The sequence below is a fragment of the Pelmatolapia mariae genome, linkage group LG10_11 (assembly GCF_036321145.2).
Source record: "Pelmatolapia mariae isolate MD_Pm_ZW linkage group LG10_11, Pm_UMD_F_2, whole genome shotgun sequence".
NCBI classification, from domain to species: domain Eukaryota; kingdom Metazoa; phylum Chordata; class Actinopteri; order Cichliformes; family Cichlidae; genus Pelmatolapia; species Pelmatolapia mariae.
In genome coordinates this window covers 53,317,986-53,341,410 of record NC_086236.1, presented here as the reverse complement: position 1 = coordinate 53,341,410, position 23,425 = coordinate 53,317,986, and the positions used below count along the sequence as shown (strand labels likewise).

Here is a 23,425-nt window from a genome sequence, read left to right as displayed (position 1 = left end):
GACAAATACTCCCACTGTGGAATCGAATGTGTAAAATAAAAGTTGTCTGTTAGATGACAGCTGATGATGATGCGTCCTACTAGGGGTGGGTTTTTATAATCGATTTATCGATTAAAATTGATTCTGGCTTGGATAACGTGAAATCGATTCATTAAAATCCTGAATCGATTTTTTAATATAAATTTATTTTGCCCGAAATGCCAGAATCTCAGGTGAAATCTCACAAAATTTCAACAACCACCAAACAGCTAAGACAGTAAATGAGAGCAGGTACACGGATTCTGCACAAGGATGTAAACACACAGCGCGGACCCGCGGATCAGAATCAGTGAGATGTCGCCTTTCTCACCTGACGGCACGGACACGGTCGGGACTGAAAGCCGACAGCTCGCTGATTCTGATGCGTTGGCGGGTCCGCGCTTTGTGTTTAAGCCCTTTTTGCGCTGATTCTAAAGCTGTTAGTTTTATCTCTCCAAACAATATTGACCGAACCAGCAGCAAAAGAAGATCCAAACTACACTTCACATAAACATTGTTATGAATTCCCTCTGACTTTTACTGTTTTGCTTCCACCACGATAAAATTTTACATACTTCCGAAAAGAAAACCTAATTTCTGCCGTTCAATACTGAACAAATTTAAACTTTTTAAAATTATGCAAAATGCAAAACGCTTAGCCGTGTCTCTAATAAAACCTCTGTAACTTCAGAGGTAATGTTCATATGTTGATTAATGGGTTTCTTTCGTTTTTGATGTACTGCAGAATATTTTTATAAAATCCCAGGCCAGGAAAATCTCCTTCATGTTTTTCTGTGTTTTATCTTCAGCTACTTTGACACAAAGGCATCTGTTGTGACGCTTACACCTTTGATAAAGTCTTGCGTGTGTCAGCTTCCTTTTTATAGATACAAAAATATGTAAATGTACTGATCTGAATTATAATATTTCTGACTGTCAAAATTTCCCAGATTCATATCGAATTGAATCGAATTGAATCCAGCCAGAGCCAATCCCCTGGCTCTGGCTGATGAGATGTGACCTGTCCTCAGGGGAAAGCCAAAGTCCCAAGTCTGCTCTATACCCTGCAAGTGGAAGAGGTGTGTCCTGGTAAAGGGTAGCAAGGGACATATCAGATGCTCACGCCATCTACCAAAGCCATTAAGCTAACAAACAAATTTTACCCAATGTAAAATGTGGATGCTGTTCTGTACATCACCTGAGTGATCATTTAAGTTCTGCCAGACTTTCTCCTCCAAAGTGAGGTGATGCCTCTGCTTCCATGGCTACTGCAGAGATGCCTTTCGCTGGGGATGAGGAAAGTTTGGAGACTGAAGATGAAATGGCTGGCCCATGGGGATGCTCCCCCAATTTCACTCCTTAACCTCCCTCTCTTGTCATAGCCTGTCATTCCACAACTGGAATGATGCATCTCAATTCTGATTCTGACGATGATGATATTATTATAACATTCATCAAAAAAATAGTGTAACAAGTGAGTGCTTTTGTCCAATGCAACATCAAGTTTCAGTACTTGGCAGTAATTACCTATTATTGTGTATTTTTTACACTGCAATAAAATTTTAAAGGGGAAAAAAAACTCCTGGCGAATCCCATCTGTACTAAGTCGATGGTACCAAGAGAAATAGAAGTGACAGAACTACAGTCTAAACGAGCTGTCTCCATCATAAGCGAAAGGTTGGTGGTCTCAGACCAGTTTTTTTTTTTTTTTGAAACAATCCAGATCTGAATGTGTCCTCTAAACATGGAAGCCTTAAACATTACAAGTAAGAAATTAGTTTTCAGTGTAGTAACTACATTGTTCTTGAAACAAATCACTACAATCAGTTAATAAATATATACTTATTATAGTAATTAATTACTATAATTATTTTAATATTTGAGTCAGAATTCAAATAATTCAATTAAAAATTTTAATAGTTACTTTAATCCCAAAAGAAAATTAAATCCCAGAAAACAGGCATTCCACCAACAAATAGTATTATCAGTGATGAGTGGAGAGCCTGCAAGAATGTTTTGACTGACATGGGGTACAGACGTTACGTGATAAATCACAGCAGGTGGTTTGTAGGTCCTCAATCTGGCAGTCATACACAACATATTGAAAGAGCTTGGATGACCAACAAAGACATGTCCATAGACAATCATACTGAGATGTTGTTGGAGGAACACCTCTTGGTTCTTGAATGGTTATCTTGTGGGACACTTATTCAAGGATATACAAAAGAAGTTTCCAGTCTGAACCTGAATGTCTTGCAATTGCAACTTTTTTTGAAAGGGGGGGCTATTTGGTGTTTTTAACAACACATTTAATTTTACGTGTGTTACTCTTACAATACATTACCATTTTTGACGGTAGTTACATGTGATTTCAAGCACTGATTGTAATTTAGGCCTAGGTGTAATAAATGGTGACATGTTTACATTTAAGACTCACTTTTGGCATTTATACATGTTTATTAGTCATTAATAAATAGTGACATGTTTTACACTTTACAACAACGCTCCCTTTGATACCTGTGGATATTTGTAATGCATTGACAAACTGCTATTATTATATGCTAAAAATGTTTTCAAATGTCTGAAACGTTTAATATTTCAACTCTTAATGAAATATATAGCTTAACAGATTTGGCAAGAAACTGGTCAGGGTTTTCTCTTTCTCAACCTTAATTAAAGCATAATAAGCAGTTATGAATGATTTACAATGTTTAGAGAGTAAATAACAACATATTTATATACTGCTTATTAGCCATGTAGGGGAGTCTTATTGTAATGTGGTACTCTATTTCATAAGTATTGCTAGTATTTACAATACTTTATAATAATGATTCTTATTATTATTATTATTATTAATGATAATAATAATAATAATAATTATGCTGTCGTTGTTATTATTATTATTATTATTATCATCATCCTGCTCTATCACATGCACTCTAGCCCCTCCTTCTACTAAAACGCACTAGCCACCCCAGTACCACTTGTTAAGGTTGTTGAATGCCTTGTACTCCTTGTGCCTACACAAATAATCACAGCTCAGGCATGTATGCTCAGCCCCAAAATAGGCCTTTTTTACTTTAAAGTCCCGCCTCCACTCAAAGTACCTGAGGTACATCTCCTCATCCTTGTCCAGGAGCAGCAGGTAATCTGACAGTTTCTGGGGCGAGGTGAAGTCTTCCACATGAATGAAGGCATCTCCCTGGATAAAATTCTCGTAATTCTGCCTGGGTGGGCCAAGAACCACTGGCACTGTCCCCACTAAGAGTGGGTTGTACAGTTTCTCAGTAATGTAGTCCTTGTGAATGGAGTTCTCAAACGCTAAATAAAACTTGCAGCTGGTGATGGTGGGGAAATGGTCTTGGTCAGAGATGTACTTCCCAAAGGCTCGTCCATATGTGTGAATCTCCACGTATTTGCTCAACTCATTGTAATATTTCACCCGCTTGTGGTTCTGGTTCCAGTTGCTCACAATCCAGCAGATCAGCTTGTTTTTCTTTGGTGGTATAAATTTTTCCTGACTCTCTGCTGGTATGATGTACCCATAAGGCACTTGAATGTCAGCATCCTGACGATAATTGAGAGTCAGGTTGAACAGGTTCTCTAACCCAGGCAGCTGGGATGAGTGTGATGGTGACTCTGAGTTCATCCATATCCACTTCTGGAATGATGGCCGCTTGTACTGTGGGAGATTGGAAAGGTCAGTTCTGATGTCTTGGTGATGTATGATGACCCCATCTGCTTTACTGTAGAAATTCTTGTCTGCTGTGATGAAGCAGCCATCAATATTAAAGAGTGAGCTACAAATGTTCAGGTCAAACGTTCTTCCAAAGGGCCAAATCCAGATCAGCACAATGGTCACATTTTTGTTGATGTTGTTGGAGAAAAGGTTCAGGTCAGGTTCTGTGAATATTGATGACTCTAGGGGACCTGGTAACCAGCTAGTAGCTGGTTTAAAATACAAAAAAAACAGAGTAACAGAGCATCCCAGTATAAAAGCACTGAGCAGAATCGGTCGCAGGATTCTGTGAAAAGGTCCAGATTCCATGATCTTTCCTAAAAAGGGAAAATCAAAGGGGGAAAATTACAAAACAACAAACTCATGCTCTGGAGATGAGATCAAGCTGGGCATCTAATCCTGTTAGATTTTGCAGATGTCACCATTTAATAATATCTACTTGACACTGAACAAGATTTTATAGCCTATTTAAATATTCACTGTTAATAATTTACCCTGCACTGTGTGTAAGGCAATACCTTCAATCAACGCTCAAAAAGAAAAAACAATTAAAACTTATCGACAACAATCTGATGGATTTTACTGGTGGTCCTCTGATGGTCAGAGGGCCCGGTGGCGCCAGTGTCCGGCAGCCTCGCCTCTGTCAGTGCGCCCCAGGGTGGCTGTGGCTACAGTGTAGCTTGCCATCACCAGTGTGTGAATGTGTGTGTGAGTGGGTGGATGACTGGATGTGTAAAGCGCTTTGGAGTCCTTAGGGACTAGTAAGGCGCTATACAAATACAGGCCAGTGGGAGAAATAATTATTAGATGTTTTGAAGAATATGTAAATACGCTCACTTAAAGAGAAATGAACATTTCAGCTCCCTCAAAAAATATTATGGAGGTCTGGAGACTGGCTCGGTTGCTCCATGATCATAAGGTGCTGCTGCCTTGGTGGTATAGTCTGGGTCATTGCTGGAAAAAAAATCATGACCGATCTTCAGTGTTCTAGCAAACTTAAGATAAGCCTGTACATGTGCCTTCTTGAGCAGGTACTGCAAGATTTAAGATTTACTGCTGCAATGTATTACCAATGGTGTTCTTGTGACTGTAGTCCCAATTGCATTTAGATCATTAACAAGCTCCTTAACAAGTTTTGAGCTGATCAGTCACCTTTCTCAAAATCCTCCTCATCACATGAGGCAAGGTCAGAATCAAAACAAATTTTTTTATTATCATTATACAAAAAATACAACATTGTATGCAGTTCCATTCAGTGAAAAGACATTGATCTTATTAGCTTACTAAACATTCTTTTCCTATGTACAAATATTAAAAAGAGAATGCTCGTGGTGGAAAAAGTGCAGGTTATTATTCATAATTTATTATTGGCACCTGCCCAGGGATGTGAGCTGTAGGTTTTTTGGCAGGTTTGTTTTTGCTTTTATTGTTCTGGACCTCATCCCTTAGGCTAACAGTTGGAACAGTGGATGTGTGGTTTTTGCGGTACACCTGGTGCACTAGTGTGCGTCAGGTGTCCCGTGGGAAATTATTTCATTTCAATTAATTGGTCCAAAAAATATAATTGAATAATTATTGCAAATAATAAAAACATTGTTGGGCATCTGTGCCAGTGACTGGTAGAGTAATTTCTCTTTCATGTCAGTGGTGTTAAGAATTAGTGATGCGTGCGGTACGTGGCAGTTGCAGGACCCACAACAAAGATGGATACATATTTGAAAAGAAAATTGCAGACTCCGAATTTGCCCTGCAAAACTCTAATCCAGAAGAGCCTCGTACGAGTGGTGGTCAAAAGAACGCTAAAAAGGGCGAGCTCAAGGCAATACAGCGAAAGTTAGCTTTCAGTTTGGATTTACTTTCACTGGAGATCCGACTGCACCAACTCCTTTCTTTTTGGCGTGTGGGGAAACAGTGCCATGGTCCCAAGCAAGCTGAAATGCCATCTCCACAGAAAACATCCCTCACTTCAAACCAAGAACACAGAGTATTTTGGTTGCCTGCGTGAACACGCTGAGAAACAGGTATGAGAATGAGAAAAATTAGAAACTGAAAAAAAGTGGTTAAAAGTGGGTCGTTCGGTCTCAAATCAGCATTTAAAATTTCTTGCTAAATGGTCCACTGACCCACTGCAAACCGTTTGTTCACACACTGAAATCTGAGGCAAGAGATATCTCAACATGGATATCTCAAAAACGACATAAAGGCCAGGAACTTTGTCTTTCACTTTCACTTTTTTTTTTTTTACCATCAAAAAGAATTTCGATTTTTAATTTGGGACCAATATGTCAAACAATGTCTTAGTATTGGCTAGTTAAAATATATTTGTGTGTGTGTGTGTGTGTGTGTGTGTGTGTGTGTGTTATTATTATTATTTTTTTATTTAAATGGATTAAATAAATGGATTGAATAAACACGACAATTTGTACTACAGAAAACACAAATAGGTGATACTCTAAATACAACACAGAAAATAATTGTGTTAAATTAATGAAAGTTTTCATTTTTGAGGACTGGGAAAGCCCGTCTCAAATACAGTTCCAAGTTTCAGTTATGTTCGTACTGTCTCGCCAAATACCAGTGTTTTTAAGGAACATAAATATGTGTGGCCTTAGTGAGGACTGATTCAATAGCTACGGATGACAGCCAAAGATTCCACACCGCGCTCACAGCTTTGAGCTATCCACTCGCGTCAGTTACACACTCTTTCTGAAACCATTTCTATCTAATTCCACATAAAGGAGCATTCATATCAGCACTTATCACAACTGCACGAGGCAAATAGGTCTAACTTTTTCGGAATTACATTTAGTAAAAGTTGCAGTAAATTGCTGCTGCAAACTAGGTAATCACGTTTGTGTCGTTCTCCCTTTCCAAAACTTTGCGCTCTGAAAAGCAAAAGTCCTACATATTCATTCGTAAGCCTGACAAATTACAAAAGCTATTCTTATTTTAAGTGACTTTTAAGTGAGTTTACCTTAGCAGTTGGAGATACCTCAGCTCTTCATCGTTTCTATCTTTAATAACCAATCAGTAATCAGTCTTTCATCAGAAGCGAAGATCGTTAACGTCCGTTCACTTCTCACTAGGGTACATCACAGCTGTAATTTATATTGCAGAACTAACCTCCTCCGGAGCAGTGAATGATCAAGTTAAGAGATCAAAGCTATGAAATCGCCGCCCACCAGCCAATCAGTTCTTCAGGAAATAGCCATAACCTTTCACGGAAGATTCCTCGAGCCTCTGTGCACTGGTTTAAAGTTCTGTGTTTCCCCGATGAGTATCAGTATTAAATATAGACTTCATTGACGTTTTCCTCTTGTCTCCAAGCATTTTGAAATTGAATTGCATTGTTCTATAAGTCTTTAAATAGAATCCTAAAACAAAACACATATTTGTTCTTATTAACCTTATTTTAAATTAATGTTTCAATTCTGTGTTTATATTTAATCTTTACTCGCAATCCGTTCAGCACCAAAGAAGCTGCAGTTGAAAGAAAAAAACACAAAAACAAACCTAAAACTCTTTAATCTTTTTAAAGAAATACGCAATTATAATTGATCAAATTCAATATTTTCTTAATGGCAGAGTTGTAATACTGATAGGTTTGAACTTGCATAGTCAGAATTTTTTTTGAACCACCTGGGTCTGGGTGCAGTTTCCCCCTCCAGGGGCAAGGGTACCTAGACCCAGTTCTTAGAGTACGCTTGGGGAGTGTGATTGTGTGTACAGTGTCTCTTTATGTCTGTCTCCACGTTGGTTGAGTGTGGAGTAATTGCAATTGAGAGCATGAGGGTGGGAGTGGATGTTTGTATCTGTGTGTGCCTGTATGTCTGTGTCTATATGTCAGGTTGGGTATCAGACGCCACCTCTCTGGGGACATCTCAGGTCCTCCAAGGTTTGGAGGCCTATCTCCCCCCACCACTTCCCCTGCCGGTGGCGGACGCCCCCAGACATCGGTGCGTTGGTGGTTCTTTGTGTCCGGGGGTGGGCGTCCAGATACACACCGGCTCACTCCTTGGCGGCTGCTTATCGGGGCCTGGAGCCTGGGGCTCGCTTGGGCCACTTCGGAGGTGGGGTGCCCTCGGCCTCTCGGCCCGGGGCTCGGTCACTCTGGCGCAGCCGGCTGCCGGCGGAGCTCACGGGCACGTCACTGCAACCCCCCCTGGCCTCTGCTCCGCGGCTGCTGAGTGACCCCTCATCTGGGACTCTCCTCAGCTCTTTCTGGGACAGTGGCGCGGCTGCCCCTCTGTTGGTCTTCCTTGGTCTCTTGTGTTCTGGGGGCCTCTGGATGTCTGGAGTTTTGATCTCCTCCACACCTGCTTCATGCCCTGGAGGACGGGGCAGTGGCCCCCCACACCCTCTAGCAGATCATTACATGAAGGAACCTTTTAAAAAAAATCAAGCGCGTCCATGTCCACAGGTGTACACACGGGTGATCACACACACAAACTACACCCTTTTTGGCTCCTACCTCAAAGCACACTGTGCGCTGTCAATCTTACGTGCTGCACAACAATGTTTAACATTTAATATTTACTGCCATATTCCCATATATCATTGTGATGTTGTTTATTCTATTACTCTTGTTTTCTTCTGCTTGTTTTCTTTTTTCTTTCTCAACAGGTGATCCAGGTGGTCAATATGGTTTTTTTTTGTCTGTCTGCTTATTCTGTTGGTTTTTGTTTTTTGCCCTTTTTCCCTGTCCTTCCTCCCAGCTGTTTTTCTTTCCCTCTTTCTTTCTCCCCTTTCTTTCCCCCAGTAAAGTCTGTCCCGCATACAACAAGTAAAAATAAAATAAACAATTAAAGGTGAATCAAATAGACCATTACGGCAAGGCTGGGATGGTCCATTTGGTAAAGTAAATCCGTTGGGCATCTTTCTTCGCCTTTAGACAATAATTCTAATGGCAAAAGATCCAAACGGGACAGGCAAAAAAAAAAAAAAAAGAATTTTTTTTGACGGATTTTCTGACTTTTGTTATAGCAGCTCAACGCAAGTCTAACTCATCAAAGCACCGAAAACGCTCAAGCACTCACACAGTGCTTTTAATACTCCCCTATTGTTGCTCTGTTCTGTTTTCCACTGTGGTTATAACCACAGTGGAAACGTTTTCATTTTGTTCTCATTTATACTTCCTTTGTAAAATCAGCTGCTCTGCCGATCGTCTGGCAAGTGGTTTCCCATATCTGTCAAAAAATGACTCACCATATTTAAACGGAAATTAATGACTTGTTGGTTAATAAGCTGTCTAGCATGAATGATTTGCATTCATTCAGAGCTGGAGAGAACATCCACTTTACAAGGTAAAAGCTGCAATAAAAACAATAATAAAAAGTAAAAATAACGTTGTACTTTCAACTGGGATTAACTAACCCCAGTGTATGAGCAGCATTTTGGGAGAGTGGGAAAGAAAAACTCCCTTTTTACAGGAAGAAACCGTCAAGATTCTGGATCCTTTTGGTCCAGCATCTTGTGTTTCCTGTATTCTTGGGATACTTTGTTTTATGGGTTCTGTTCTGGTTCATTAGTAGTCTTAGCTTTCCTGTTTTGAGTTTCTTATATTCCCTGTTTAGTTTCTTCATTACTTAGTATCTTCCCCTTGTAACTTTGCCCTCTGTGTCTCTCTCTCTGTGTCTTTATGGGTGTTATATGAGCCCTTGTGTCCTGTTTTCATCTTTGTATTCCATTCTACGTTTCCCCAGCCTGTCATCTCTCCTCTCTCGCCCTCATGTTAGGTTAGGAGAGGAAGAACAACATGGTGACTCTTATCTAAACTTTATTTATTTATCCGAGCAAAAAAAGTGTCATTGACAGTGAAAGTATATTTGGCCAAGAGGGCATCAGAAATTGCAGCAAAATAACCTCAGAGTTCTAAAAAGACATTTTAAGTGGACAAAAATGATGTGATTAATTAGTGCAACAAAGGATCTAATAAGAGGATAAAGATATTTGCAAAACAGGTTATTTCTTTATTTTATATGGAACCCTTTCATAAACTACCCTTTCATTGACTACAGTCCACCGATATAAGCAAGGATATTGCACATAAAAGGACAGGGAAGCATTGAAAAACGCTCTTTTTTTTTGCAGTTGATCCCTTTTTTATTGTCATATGTTATAATCATGACTGGCCATGTGCCTTGATGTGAACATGCAGGAGAAAACCTGTGTTAACTTATCCTAACTGCCAGTGTTCTGTTATCATAACTGAATTCAGATAACAGAAAGATATCCTGGCTATGCTGAACGTCCTTTCCAGTATAGGGCTAAAAAGTGGTCATCGCCTGCTCTGTTACATTTTCTGCACAATGCCTTGTATGTAACGTCAACACTTCCTGGATCTGCAATGTACAACTGTAATGCAAGCATGGAACAAAAGAGAGAACATCATTAACCACAGGGCCTCACAGCTGCTGCACAACTGCTCAAATCGAATGTCCTGGCAGTGTACTCAACCTGCTTCCTATTTTCCAATCTGATCAATACTTTTTGTGCGCTGGCTTGCTAAACATAATTTATGATGGCACTGCACCTATGACCCCATCTTTAAGACAGACAAATTGAAAATTGTTCATGGGCATTATCCACAAATAACAAAGGGCAAAGTAAGAAAGTACAAGTAACATATTTTCAAGTTTCATAAGCCAAGAGTTGATTAGTCTAGTCATAATTTCTCACTTTGATAAGTCACAATGTTGCATATCACATATGTAAACAGAACATAAAAAATTTAAAAGTGTGAATGTTTAAATTAATCTTCTTTACTCAGCTTATAGTTTCTGAGCTATCTAACCAGCTGATGTGCAAACCCATAAATCCATAATTATCTGAAGTAAATGTTTCATGTACTGATTCATTTTCAGCCCTGTATATATCCCAGCTTCAGTGCATTTACTCTTGCATCTGCTGGTCGATAATGTCAGTCAAACCCTTATCACAAGTCAGTTAGTCAGGGTTTTTTTTCCCCTCATTTGTTTTGGTTTTTCAAGAACAAAAACTCAAGTAGATAATATTTCAAATTTTTTCACATCTGCATCTTACATTTGGTTGTGCCAGTGTCATGATCCGTGGAAGTGTCTGGTATTTTTCTGTTCCTGCTTTGTTTCTCCTGCATCCTGCATCCACCCTTTTAGGCAGAGCCCTGTCTCCACACCTACACTTCTCCACCTGTTGTCCATCTGCAGCACTCAACAGGACAGTACTTAAGATCAGCATTGCCATCTGTACTTTGCCAGTCGTCAGCTACCTCAGGACAGTAAGTAACCAGGCCTCGTAACTTCTTGTTTTTATGCTCATGCCGTATTTACCATGATTTCTATGTGCTTTCAGGAATCTCATCAAGTCACCACATTACTCCTCTGCAGCACCTTCCTCTGGACACTGCCTCCACGGTCAAATCACCGGCTTCATTCCACAACTTGCTTCCCTGGACTCTAATAACTCATCGTTCCACCTGCCTGTCCTCCTGCCCACTGACTCATCTGGATTACTGGAATACAAGGTTAGAATCCCTCTCACTTACTCACTCATCACTCAGACGCTCACCCAGATACCCACCTCCAGAACCTTATGCCCTCCATCTGCAAGTAAGTCACAAATCAGTAACCAGCACCTCTCTACTTAGGCTCTCGTTCACTTAGATTCTAACCATACTCTCCCTCTGTTTCAGTGTCTCCTCATCAGAGATTTCCCCGCCAGGTGCTCGCATTTCGCCATCGTTTATTCCTTGCTTTCAATAAAACTTTTTGAAATCTCATTGCCACTCCGTGTTGTGTCTGGACCTGGGTCTACTTCCACCTACCGAATTTACAGCCTTGACAGCCACTGATCCACATTTGCCAGGCAGCTAGTGGCTGACTTTGCAAATAAAAATACTTACGTGTTTCTTTTTCTCTAGATAATAATTCTTAGAAGCATATTCTAATGGGACAATTTACTGGTTACCATGAGTGGAAATGTGGAAATTGGTTAAACAAAAGAACTACATCTACACAAGCTTTGCACTTTAAATATTCAACATTTCTTTTTACACACTTAAAACATTGTAGAATTTTTCTAAGAGCAGAGTTTCTCTATGTGAAGGGAAGTGGTACAACCCACACTTTCAGTCTTATCTTATCAGCTGACTAGCTTTTAGAGAAGTCTGAAAGCTAGTCAGCTGGTCAAATTCTCTCTTTTGTTCTCTTACTAATGTAATGAGTAAGAGAACATTAGTCTCAGTAAAATTCACAGCACAATATACAAATATGACAAAATCACCTTCTACACATGCATTTTTAACCAATTTAACATAAAGCCCTTTTATAACATGACTGCTGTTCTGCATGTCTTTATTGCACAACTAAGCAAGCAGCTGGGCAAAGTCTAGACCTTGAAGGCCCCAGACTAACAGTGCTATCCAGGATAGTTAATCAAGTACACAATAAAATTTAATGAGAACTATCTTGCCATTATTTGGTCCTGCTTTTTCAGAGGTACCCTAGCTCATTTCAAGACACAAACTGTGTTTGTTTCCATATTTTTTGTATTTTTTGTATTATTGCATTATAGAAGTTTTGTGAAATCGTTTTTTCCATGGACACAATTGTAAATTATCCACTTTAATCATAGTTTTAAAAATTAATTGGATTCTTTCCACCTGACTTTTAGATTTTCAACTGATATTCGTTTAAGCACTTTAGAACAATATGTCTTGAAATCATGAGCAACACAGTTTTTTCACAACAGTGCAGTTTGCTGAGCAGTTTGGTCTGCTCATAGGCGCTGCACAAAGCCACAGAGATGGTTTCATGTCTATGAAGCGGTAAACTGCAAAGCGCTCGGTGTCACAGTTTGCTGTAGCAGAATGTCATTGTCATTGTCATTGCTTTTGGTGTAAAATATGTAAAGAGAGTAATGAGAGCAGAGAGACTTTTTTCATCCAGTTCATCCTGAGTGGAAATGTTACAGTTTTCCCACATGAATGAGAAACACTTTTCATAAGTTTCTTAATGTTTCAAAGTCAGTTGATTGCTGTGATGGCTTTGGTTCCGTGATGTTATTTTGAGTGATTTCCTGTGCTGAGGCTGGGTACTTGAACACTGCTGTCTTCCCTTTGTGGTTTGTTGTGATGTCTGTTAAACCTGTTGGTTCTCTGCTTGCTTTGGATTTATTTGCCTTTGACTGTAGACTGGCCTATTTTTTCAGACTTAGTATCAGGCAAAATAAAAGGCTTGCTTTTTCTTAGACTATCTTGAAGTCTGCATTTGGTTCCTAATCCTGTAAAAGTCAAAGGAGTTTGCGAAGAAAATCCTGTAAAAGGCTGACATTTAGGAACCAAATCAGTTTAAACACAAATATGATTATTGTCTTGGCTACGTTATTTCACCAGTTCGGATCCATATTTGGCTATTTTGTGATTTGTCATCTACGCAGTTTTTGAAAGGTAAATGAGTAAGTTGACTATTATTATAAATAGTCTTGTCCGTATTGAGTTAAAATACAATGTAGAGCCATATTATAATATTTGAATGCATTCATAAATTTGAGCCTTTATGTACACTTTTGATTCTGTGTGGATTAAAGAAAATCCTAGTTCTTGCTCGTTAGAATTATTAAAAATGTACGCTGTACGATCATTCCACCCTGAAATAAGAACATGAGTGTATGTAAACCTCTGACTACAGCTGTAGACAGGTTGAAGTTATTTTTTCCTTTCAAGGTGCTCTGATGTTTTTTCTAAAACGCGGTGGCCTATTTTGTGTTGATTGTGATTGGTTGGTTGTGTGAGGGCCTACAGGCTTCCTGATTGTGGTCATTGTTGCTCCATTTTCAGTAGGGTTGAAACTGAATTGACAAAGAAAGAAAAGGTACAGTTTAGAAAATATGTATAACATACATCAGAAATAAGAATATAGTGTGTGTGTTCTGCTGAAGTGCCTCTTCTACATGTTGTGGCGTTAAAAACATTTCAAAGTCCTAGCTTACATAGTGCTTCTTATCTGTAATAGACAGAGGGTGCATCACTCTGTTAGTCAAACCCCTGCAAAAGTTACTGTATATACTATACACATACTATGAACCCCAGGATGTCCCCCTGACTGCACATTAAGACTAATAGAGATTGATTTAATTGTATGTTTCTGTACAATGAGACAGACAACATAAGCTTGTTCTCAGCCTTTCTGCAGGAAGTATTCTGCAGCACTCTGTTCTAGGAGGGTTATGTTGCTCCTGAGTACTTTACCCCACCAACTGAAGTCTCTTAGTAATGTCCTGGGATGATAACAAATATTATACAATGAAATTATCACTGAATTTGCATTTAAAGCAAAATTATAAGTAGAAAGAAATGCTGCTATTTTTTTAAATAATTTCACTTATTCAGAGAATGACCTGTACTGTAGTCTCTGCAACTTTTAAACTGTCTTTTTACTCCACATTTGTGTCTTGTAGAAAACGTAACAGTGGTCTGACTTAAAATTTAGGTAAACTTATTTAGGCCCTGTCTCTGACAACAGAGAGAATTATGTGATAATTACACTCTACTAATATTCTCACACATTTGACAGAGGCATTGTAATGGGGAGGAAAGAGATACTGACTACACTGCTTGCTCTTGCTAGTCTCAAATGACAATTTATTTTTGTTTGCAACCTTTCATTCTTAGGAATTCGATGAATTCAACTGCAATTCGTTAAAACCATAAACCATTGTTAGAACAACTTAACATCATAAAACTCATACCTTATTTCAACCTTACAGCCTTAATTCAAGAAAACGCGAAAGAATTAAGCTGCAGGCACCTCCCCAGGTGATGTGCAAGATGTGGTGCAAGCTGAGCTCATATAGTGATAAAAGAGAAATTGTTTCAAGCAATCATTAGTGTCGATTGCTTTTTTTTTCTTCTTCTCCTGTCCGACAGTGTAGCAATCAGAATTGTTGTCTAAATGGCCAAAAATTGCCCAAAACATTTGCTTTCACAAGTGGAGCATTATGGCATTTGATTGATTGATCATACTTTATTCCTCCCGAGGGAAATTGGGTTAAGGCTGCCAGCAGTGCCAGCGCCGTCTTACCCTTCCGACCATACATACATTACACAAACATCACATGGGGAAGACAGGTCAGAGGGATATAACATGGAAAAAGCACAACATGAGAAAAGATAAGGAGAAAAAAATAACTCCCCCCAGACTGAGCTCCAATAGGGAGATCAGTTTGAGAACAGAAAAAAACACCTCTGCAGATAGCACATGAAAAAAACTCTTAATACACCAATACACCATTTGCTATAGTGGTCCACCTGATAGTCGTGTTTTATTTGAACTTTAGTAGTACTTTTTTATTTTGAGTTATTACAGCCACAATGGACAACACGGGGACAGAAAAGATCAAAAAGAAAGAAAGCGAAGTTGGGGAGAAAATTAACAGAATGAAAGGCAGAGAAAAATAGCGGAGAAGAAGATGGATAGGAAGAGAAAGTGAGAGAGAGAAAAAACACTGAGAATTTGCTTCAACAACTGCTGAGAGGGAAAAAAAACAGCAGAGAGACCACAGCAACAACCAACATATACATAAATAACAGTCACAATGTTACTGAACAGCACACATTTCTAATAAGACCGCAAAAGGTGAACCACGATGTGGCAAAGGAATACCATAGTTCATTTTGTTCTCACATGTTTACACTAACTGGGTCACCACTGTGAAGGTTACCTGTTGGAAAATTTTGTACAAAGGACTTTTAAAGGTTCTAGGGAATTCATGGGCTTTTTTGATGATATCAGTGATACATCAAAACTTGTTAACCCTAACCCTCTTCTATGGGAAGAATGCAAAGTGGTGCAAGTGGTGCTACAATCTTACATCAGTCTTGTGCATTAATATATTCAGATTACTTCAAACCTTTTCCTATTATGTGTGAAAGAAAAATAGATCATACATTGTGTTGTTGAGTAGGCTTTACAGCCATTTGTTCTTCAGTATGTATGTACAGACTGGTCTGCTAGAGGATGCCTACATTCAGACATTCAGACTCCTCTTTATTATGACAACAGTGACGAGAGAGTTAAGCCTTATTTAAGCCAATTTAAGTAGGGTAGAACTGAGAGGATATTATAAAATGCTTTTATGAACAATGAATGGCAAAAAAATACACAATACCAGCGCGCACTAACGTGGCTTGCCTAAATATTTCTTTTATAGTTCTCTTTTTATAAATGATTCTGCTAAATATACATTGTGTTCACATACTCTGAATATGATTTGTTTATGTTGGCAGAGATATGAAACTGCGCAGGAAAATCTGACGTGCATGGCTAACTTCACCGATGATACTTGGGAGGAATAAACACACATCAGCCTTCGGCCATTTTGATGAACGCATACGCCCCCTAGCGTGCGCCAACTTTATTTACAGCCACACAAACATAAAGCCCACATCAAACATAAATGGACCATTTGACTGTCTCCATAATTGAGAGCATTTTTTTTCTTCTTATGTCAACACCCCCACTTGCTCTCATATTATGATGCTCTTAAGTAACAAAAAAAAAACCACATATAGGGCTTCTTCCTCAGTACTGTATACCTGTCCGTATACCATGTTAATGTCCAAACATAAACTTCTCAAACTTGAACAACTTAACTTTTGTCGCAGGTTTGGTCATTACATCTGCTTCCATTTCTTCTGTTGAACAATAATCCAGAGTTACTTTTCCTGCACTCACAGTTGACCTCACAAAGTGGTACTTTATGTCAACATGTTTACATCTCTGTCTCGTCACAGGATTCTTCGCCAAAGCAATTGCACCCTGATTATCTTCATGAACTTTTGGCGGTGCATATTTTTGTCCATCGATACCTTGTAACAGTTGCATTAGGTACAAAACTTCTTGTAGGGTTGCAGCTAAAGCCATGTACTCAGCTTCACAAGTAGAAAATGCAACAGTAGGTTGTCTTTTGGTTTTCCATGAGATTAAAGGACCATCTACAGACAAGCTTATGTAATAACCAGTTGTACTCCGTCTGTCTGTTACATCAGCTGCCCAATCAGCATCGCTGTATGCCCACAACCTCAGTTCTTTGTTGTCACATTTTCTGTAACACAGTTCTTTCTCGGTTGTCCCTTTCAGATATCTCAGTACATGTTTTACTGCAGTCCATTGGTCTTCAGTTGGCTCAGTAAAATACTGTGAAAGTTTACTGACTATAAAACTCAAGTCTGGTCTTGTGCATGTAGCCAAATAGATCAGACTACCAACTGCTTCTCTGTACCTTTTGACATTACTCATCTTTTCTGCATCATCAGCATAGTTCAGTTTTTGCTCACAAGGTGTCTGTCTTTCTTTACAATCCTGCATGTTGAATCTTTCAAGTATTCTTTCCACATATTGTTTTTGTGACATTTTTACACAGTTATCACTCTGGTCATAATCTATACCAATGAAATGTCTCAGTTTACCCAAATCCTTCATTTTGAATTTTGCTGCAAGCATTTTCTTCACAACAGTTCACTTTCATCGCTAGCAGCAATGATCAGGCCATCTACCCATATAATCAGAATCACCTTCTTATTTTCTGTCATCTTTGTGTAAACACAATGATCAGCAGGATTTTGCACAAAATTGTTCTCACTCAGATATTAATGCAACAACTTGTTCCAATTTCGGCCTGATTGTTTTAGCCCATATAGCGACTTTTTCAACTTGCACACCAATTTTTCATTTGTGTCGGATTTTACCTCATAGCCCTCAGGTTGTTCCATGAATACCTCACAATCTATTGATGCGTGAAGATAGGCAGCTTTAACATCCATCTGATGTAAAAGCATGTTTTCTTGTGCTGCCTTTTGCATCAACACTCTGATACTAGTCAGGTTAGCAGTAGGGGAAAATGTTTCTTCATAATCCACACCTATCCTCTGACTGTATCCTTTGGCAACATAACGTGCCTTGTATTTCTCAGATCCATCAACATTGTTTTTGACTGCGTACACCCATCTACCCCCCACTGTCTTCTTACCCTCAGGCAAAGTGGTTAAAGTAAATGTGTCATTTTCTCTTAGTGATTGCATCTCTTCATCCATTGCACTGACCCATTTCTCTGAGTTAGATGAAGTTATTGCTTCCTTGAATGTTTGGGGTATGTTACACATTGCTCTGTAACAATAATCCATGTTTGTGAGCACTTGATCACAATCCTCCTTGTCAGTAACATATTCACTTAAATACCCAGGCCTCTTTCTCACTCTGGAAGGGTACCTTGCAGCCTCGCAGTCGAGTTCATTCTCCTGTGACTGGCTGCTCATCTCAGACATGCTTACTGGGATCTGTTCCTGAGCATCTGTGTGTTCTGTACTCACATCAGTCTTTTCTCTGGTCTTGGTGAACCTGTTTGGTGTCTCAAAGTCACCCTCATCATCTGGCACCATGTCAGTCTGTGTTTGTCTCTCTACTCTTGTTTTGGTCTCAAACTTCACCAGTCTATGCTTCTGTACTTTCCCACTGTCTGGGTAGTAGACCATATAAGCTGGACTGTTCTTGTCATATCCCACAAAAATTCCTTTCTCACACCTTGAGTCTAGTTTTCTCTTGTTCTGCCTGTAGGCATAACACACTGACCCAAATGTCTGCATCCTGGAAAGGTTTGGCCTTCTTCCTGTCAGCATTAAATATGGTGTCTGTTCTGTGCGTCTGTTAAAACATCTGTTCCTCACTACAGCTGCTGTTTGCACTGCGTAAGTCCACAACTCTTTAGGTAACTCTTTCTCTATTAACATACACCTGGCCATATCAAAAAGAGTGCGCCAATTGCGTTCTGCAGTACCATTTTGGTGTGGTGAGTATGGTGCTGAGGTTTCATGCCTGATTCCATTTTTGCTAAGGAGTGCCTGATACTCATTTCCCATAAACTCTGTTCCATTGTCAGACCTGATACATTTAACTTGCCCATACGGGGCCGTATCAGCCAAAAACTTCTGTGTTGCTTTTGCTGTGTCACTCTTATTTTTCAGAAAATACACAAACACTGCACTGGAATAGTCATCAGTGAATGATAGTGCAAATCTATATCCATCTCTGGACTCTGGGTCTACTGGTCCAGCTAGATCTGTGTGTACCAGCTCTAAAGCGGTTTTGGCTCGTGCATCAGGGTCCCTGTTTCTAGTTTGAACAAACTTTCCCTGTGTGCACACTTCACAATGCAAGACAGATTTATCTGTTTTTCCTTTGATTGCCATACCATCAACAACACCCTGTAATTTCTGAATGTCATCATAATCACAGTGACCAAGAATTTCATGCCACCTTTGCATGTCATAGCAACCCTTACACTGGTCTTTACCTTCAGTGTTTACTGTTTGTAGGTAGTACAGTCTGTTGTACTCATATATTGGGAACCTTGTACCGTCTTTGTGTTGTAAGGTGTCTTTTCCTTGCTTGAAGATCACAGTTGCTCCATTTGAGGTAGCTGCTTTCACAGAGAAGATGTCTTGTGGATACGATGGGATGTACAGTGCCTGTTTCAAGGTTGTTTTGTGGCACTGCCCCCTGCTGTCCATCAAGCAAAACTCTGCCTCCCCTCTTTGCTCTGCAACTCCAGTGCACTTAGTGCCGTCAGCCAACTCTACGTAGTGTGACTTGGGCTGGAAACTGTCGTCGAATCTTCTGAACTTCGTTATATCTGTAACAATATGCGACGTTGCCCCTGTGTCCACCATCAGACCCTTTTTGTTGATGCCATGCTCTGACTGGAACGCTGCATCCTCGCTGCTTACCTGGAATGCGTAGTTTTTGCTACCCGACTCCTCGGAAACTTTCCGTGCGTTGTCCTGCCGCCGTTTCCGTCTGCAGGTCGAGTCCCGATGGGTGGTACTTTTACACTCGGTACACCACTGCTTGCGATGACACGTCCTGGCTTTGTGTCCCTTTAGTCCGCATCTGAAACACACTATGTCTGCGTTGTCGGCCCCACGGTCCTTCGATTTTTCAAACGCACGTGCACGTGCTTTCATGATGTTGTCATCTGATGCTGCGGCGCGCATTTTCTCTGTGTCTTCATAGCTTCGCAGTTTAGTTTTAAATTCAGCAAAAATCACTTCAACTTCACTTTGTGTGACATGGATAGTAAACGGTTTGAATGATTCTGGCAGTCCCTTCAAAACCATTGCTACCAATAGCCCATCACTCAATGTTTCTCCAGCATTCCTCAGGGCTGTGATTATTGTCTCTGCTCGTATCACATACTCAGTCACACTCTCACTGCTGGACTCTTGGAGCGAAGTGAGTTCTGTATACAGGCTAATTATACGAGGCTTCCCTTTACCTGCATAATAGTTTCTTAGAATCCCCAGTGCCTTTCGTCCATCATCCGCTGCTTCTCGCATAACAAGAGACAAACTTTTGTCATCCAGAAACTGGATCAGCTCCGCGTAGGCCTCTGCATTCTTTGCTCTGTCTTCTTCTCCCTCCGCGTTGGTAGGCTGCTTCAAAATAATGTCTCTTAAACCTTGCAAACGAAGGTGGCCCAAAAATTTCGTCTCCCATAGTTCGTACTTTTTTTCGTCTCCATCAAAGACTAGCCGAGCCCAACGGCTATTTGACTCAGCGGCTCGTCGGCAAAACCACACGGACTCTTTCAGAAAACTTCTTACCTCTCTGGGCCCATAACCTGTTGGCAGAGATATGAAACTGCGCAGGAAAATCTGACGTGCATGGCTAACTTCACCAACGATACTTGGGAGGAATAAACACACATCAGCCTTCGGCCATTTTGATGAATGCATACGCCCCCTAGCGTGCCCCAACTTTATTTACAGCCACACAAACATAAAGCCCACATCAAACATAAGTGGACCATTTGACTGTCTCCATAATTGAGAGCATTTTCTCTTCTTATGTCAACAGCTTAATACCATATACAAACCCACCAAAGCCTGTTTTACTCTATTGAAGCAGACCTGCATGAAACACTATCCAGTTTCAAACTGGGGCATCTGGGCTTCAACTGTACCTGCATTTTATGTTTTTGGTTTGGGTTTTTTTTTTGTTGTTTTTTTTGCTTTTTGTTTTACCAGTTATAGACACCACACAGTGGCCTGCTACATCCTGAAATATTTGAGATTCATCAACTGAAGTGTGTTCCTCCCAAAATGCAAGGTAATATGTCTTTGTAGATTCCCAGTCATCCAGCTTACAGTAGTCTACTATGACCTGGATGACTGAGAACCTACACATGTTCAGGATTATTCATTACAGTGACATTAACGTTAGCCTGCTGTTATTAGAGAATGGTGAGGTTAACATTAAAAGTGTTATTCCACATTGCTTGCATTATTACTTAAATTATAAGAATATCACAACCGTGGTGTTCCCTCTATCCATCTTGAACACATCACACCTGGTGAAGAAAGCCCAACAAATGCTCTTCTTCCTCAGGACGCTAAGACAGACTGGACTCTCTTATTGACTGCTTGTGAACTTTCACAGAGCCACAATAGAAAGCATCCTCTTAGTATGACAGTGTGGTACGGCAGCTGCACATCACAGGACAGAAAGAACTTAGCCTGGGTGGTGAAAACAGCACAAGGAATTGTGGGAAGTCCACTTCCACATCTGGACTCAGTGTACGCTGGACAGATCCAAAAAAGGGCCAGAGATACTGCTGCAGACCTCACCCTGACAATGGATAATGTGCATTCAACTGTCTCATTGTGCTGCTTTTTATACTGTCTTCTTTTTGTGTTTATTGTGATGAAAACTTGTATCTTGTGCATATTTATCTTCTCTTTCTAAAATAGAACACAACAGTATGTAAATGGTGAATGGCCTGTATTTGTATAGCGCTTTACTTGGTCCCTAACGACCCCAAAGCGCTTTACACATTCAGGCATCCACCCATTCACACACACATTCACACACTGGTGATGGCAAGCTACACTGTAGCCACAGCCACCCTGGGGCGCATTGACAGAGGCGAGGCTGCCGGACACTGGCGCCACCGGGCCCTCTGACCACCACCAGTAGGCAACGGGTGAAGTGTCTGAAGATATAGGTGTATATATAAATAAATATATATAATACATGTATTATATATACGTACAATCTGGGGTGGGTTATTAATCCATGTATCGATTAAAATCGATTCTACCTTTAATAAAGTAATATCGATTTATTGAAATCCTGAATCGATTTTAAATATACATGTATTTTGCCAGAAATGCCAGGATCTCAGGTTAAACCTCACAAAACAACCACCAAACAGCTAAAACAGCGAATGAGAGCAGGTATACGGATTCTGCACAAAGACGTAAACACGAAGCGCAGACCCGATGCATCAGAATCAGTGAGCTGTCGGCTTTCTCACTCGACGGCACATCCATGGACCCACCGTCGGGGCCGAAAGCCAACAACTCACAGCGTAGGCTCCGCGCTTTGTGTTTACGTCTTTTTTTGCACAACATTCTGAAGCTGCAGGTTTCATCACTCTCCAACCAAAATTCATGAACCAGCAGCAAAAGAAGATCCAAACTAAGCTTCACGTTTTGCTTCACATAAACATCGTCATGAATTCCCTCTTACTTTTTTCTGTTTTGCTTCCAGTACGATAAAATCACACTTCCTGCAGAGCTCTCTCTCTCTCTCTCTCTCTCTCTCTCTCTCTCTCTCTCTCTCTCAGTGTACTTTAAGAACAGTTTCCCTTAAAAAATCTCAATTTTCTGAGTTATTGGCTTCATTAATACCCACCAGTCTACCGTTGATTCAATAGAATTGCCTGATATTGATTTAACATTGTTTCAATGGATATTTGCTATCTGGGTACACAGTAGACTATAAAGGTTAATATATTATTTAAATAAGCTGCTGCAACATGTTGTACATCCTGCTGTTGGGAAAAGTCAGTCAGTGCTCAGCTACAGATAGAAGAAGAATCCTTTTGCATCCTCTGTTAATATTGAAACAATGTCAGAATTTGATATTGAGTCAATGTTGAACGCTGATGTTGATTTTCCTTCACATTTGCACCCCTGGTTACTATTGAATCAAAATCATGATTAAAAATCAACAGTACTTAATAGGTATTTCAATCAATACTAAACCACTGCAAATTACCATCACTGCAAAAAAGACAATTGTGTATGATCCACAAACAGGATACACTTCATATGCTGGACATTATCTTACAATTTGTCAAGTCCACAATAATATCCCTATAATATGAAGCATCGGGCATTATGTAATAAAAAAAATGACAACAGACATCTCTATATCAAAAACAAAATAATTTATTATATGAAAAAGTTTCTTTGTTGCATGTATTAGTTACAAGTCACTTTTTTTTTGTTTACCTAGGGGCCGCGCTGGATATTTGGCACCCCACTCCACCCATCTGATCTGGAGCTTAGGGGTGACATTTCTGCACTACTTGGGTGAAGGCAACCCCATAAACAGTGTTTTTTAAAATTATTTAGAAAAAGAAACATCCACTCTCAAGAAAGCAGGTATACAGTACGCATTTGTAAAAAATCTTGTTGTCAAATTGCTTCGTATTTGTGTGTGGATTAAAGCATGCATGTGTGAGTCTTCAAAAGTTGCACACAAATCATTGTACACATTTGTAAATCTTAGTTTACACTTGTGGGTCATATTCTAAGCCTTTGCAGCCCTTTTGAGACAGTCTCTCTATATG

General features: G+C 39.8%; 1 protein-coding gene across 1 annotated transcript; it reads right to left on the bottom strand.

Annotated features, from left to right (window-relative positions):
- Window positions 1-2,983: 2,983 nt before the first annotated feature.
- On the bottom strand, window positions 2,984-12,041 carry LOC134636965 (4-galactosyl-N-acetylglucosaminide 3-alpha-L-fucosyltransferase 9-like). The gene is made up of 2 exons (XM_063487249.1): window positions 12,017-12,041; window positions 2,984-4,074 (listed from the first exon to the last, which is right to left on the bottom strand). The coding sequence occupies exon 2, from the start codon at window positions 4,064-4,066 to the stop codon at window positions 2,984-2,986; it is 1,083 nt and encodes a 360-aa protein (XP_063343319.1). The 5' UTR covers window positions 4,067-4,074; window positions 12,017-12,041.
- Window positions 12,042-23,425: the final 11,384 nt, after the last annotated feature.

Coding starts and splice junctions, on each gene's coding strand:
- LOC134636965 (XM_063487249.1), bottom strand. CDS start 4,066: ATGGAATCTGGACCTTTTCACAGAATCCTGCGACCGATTCTGCTCAGT.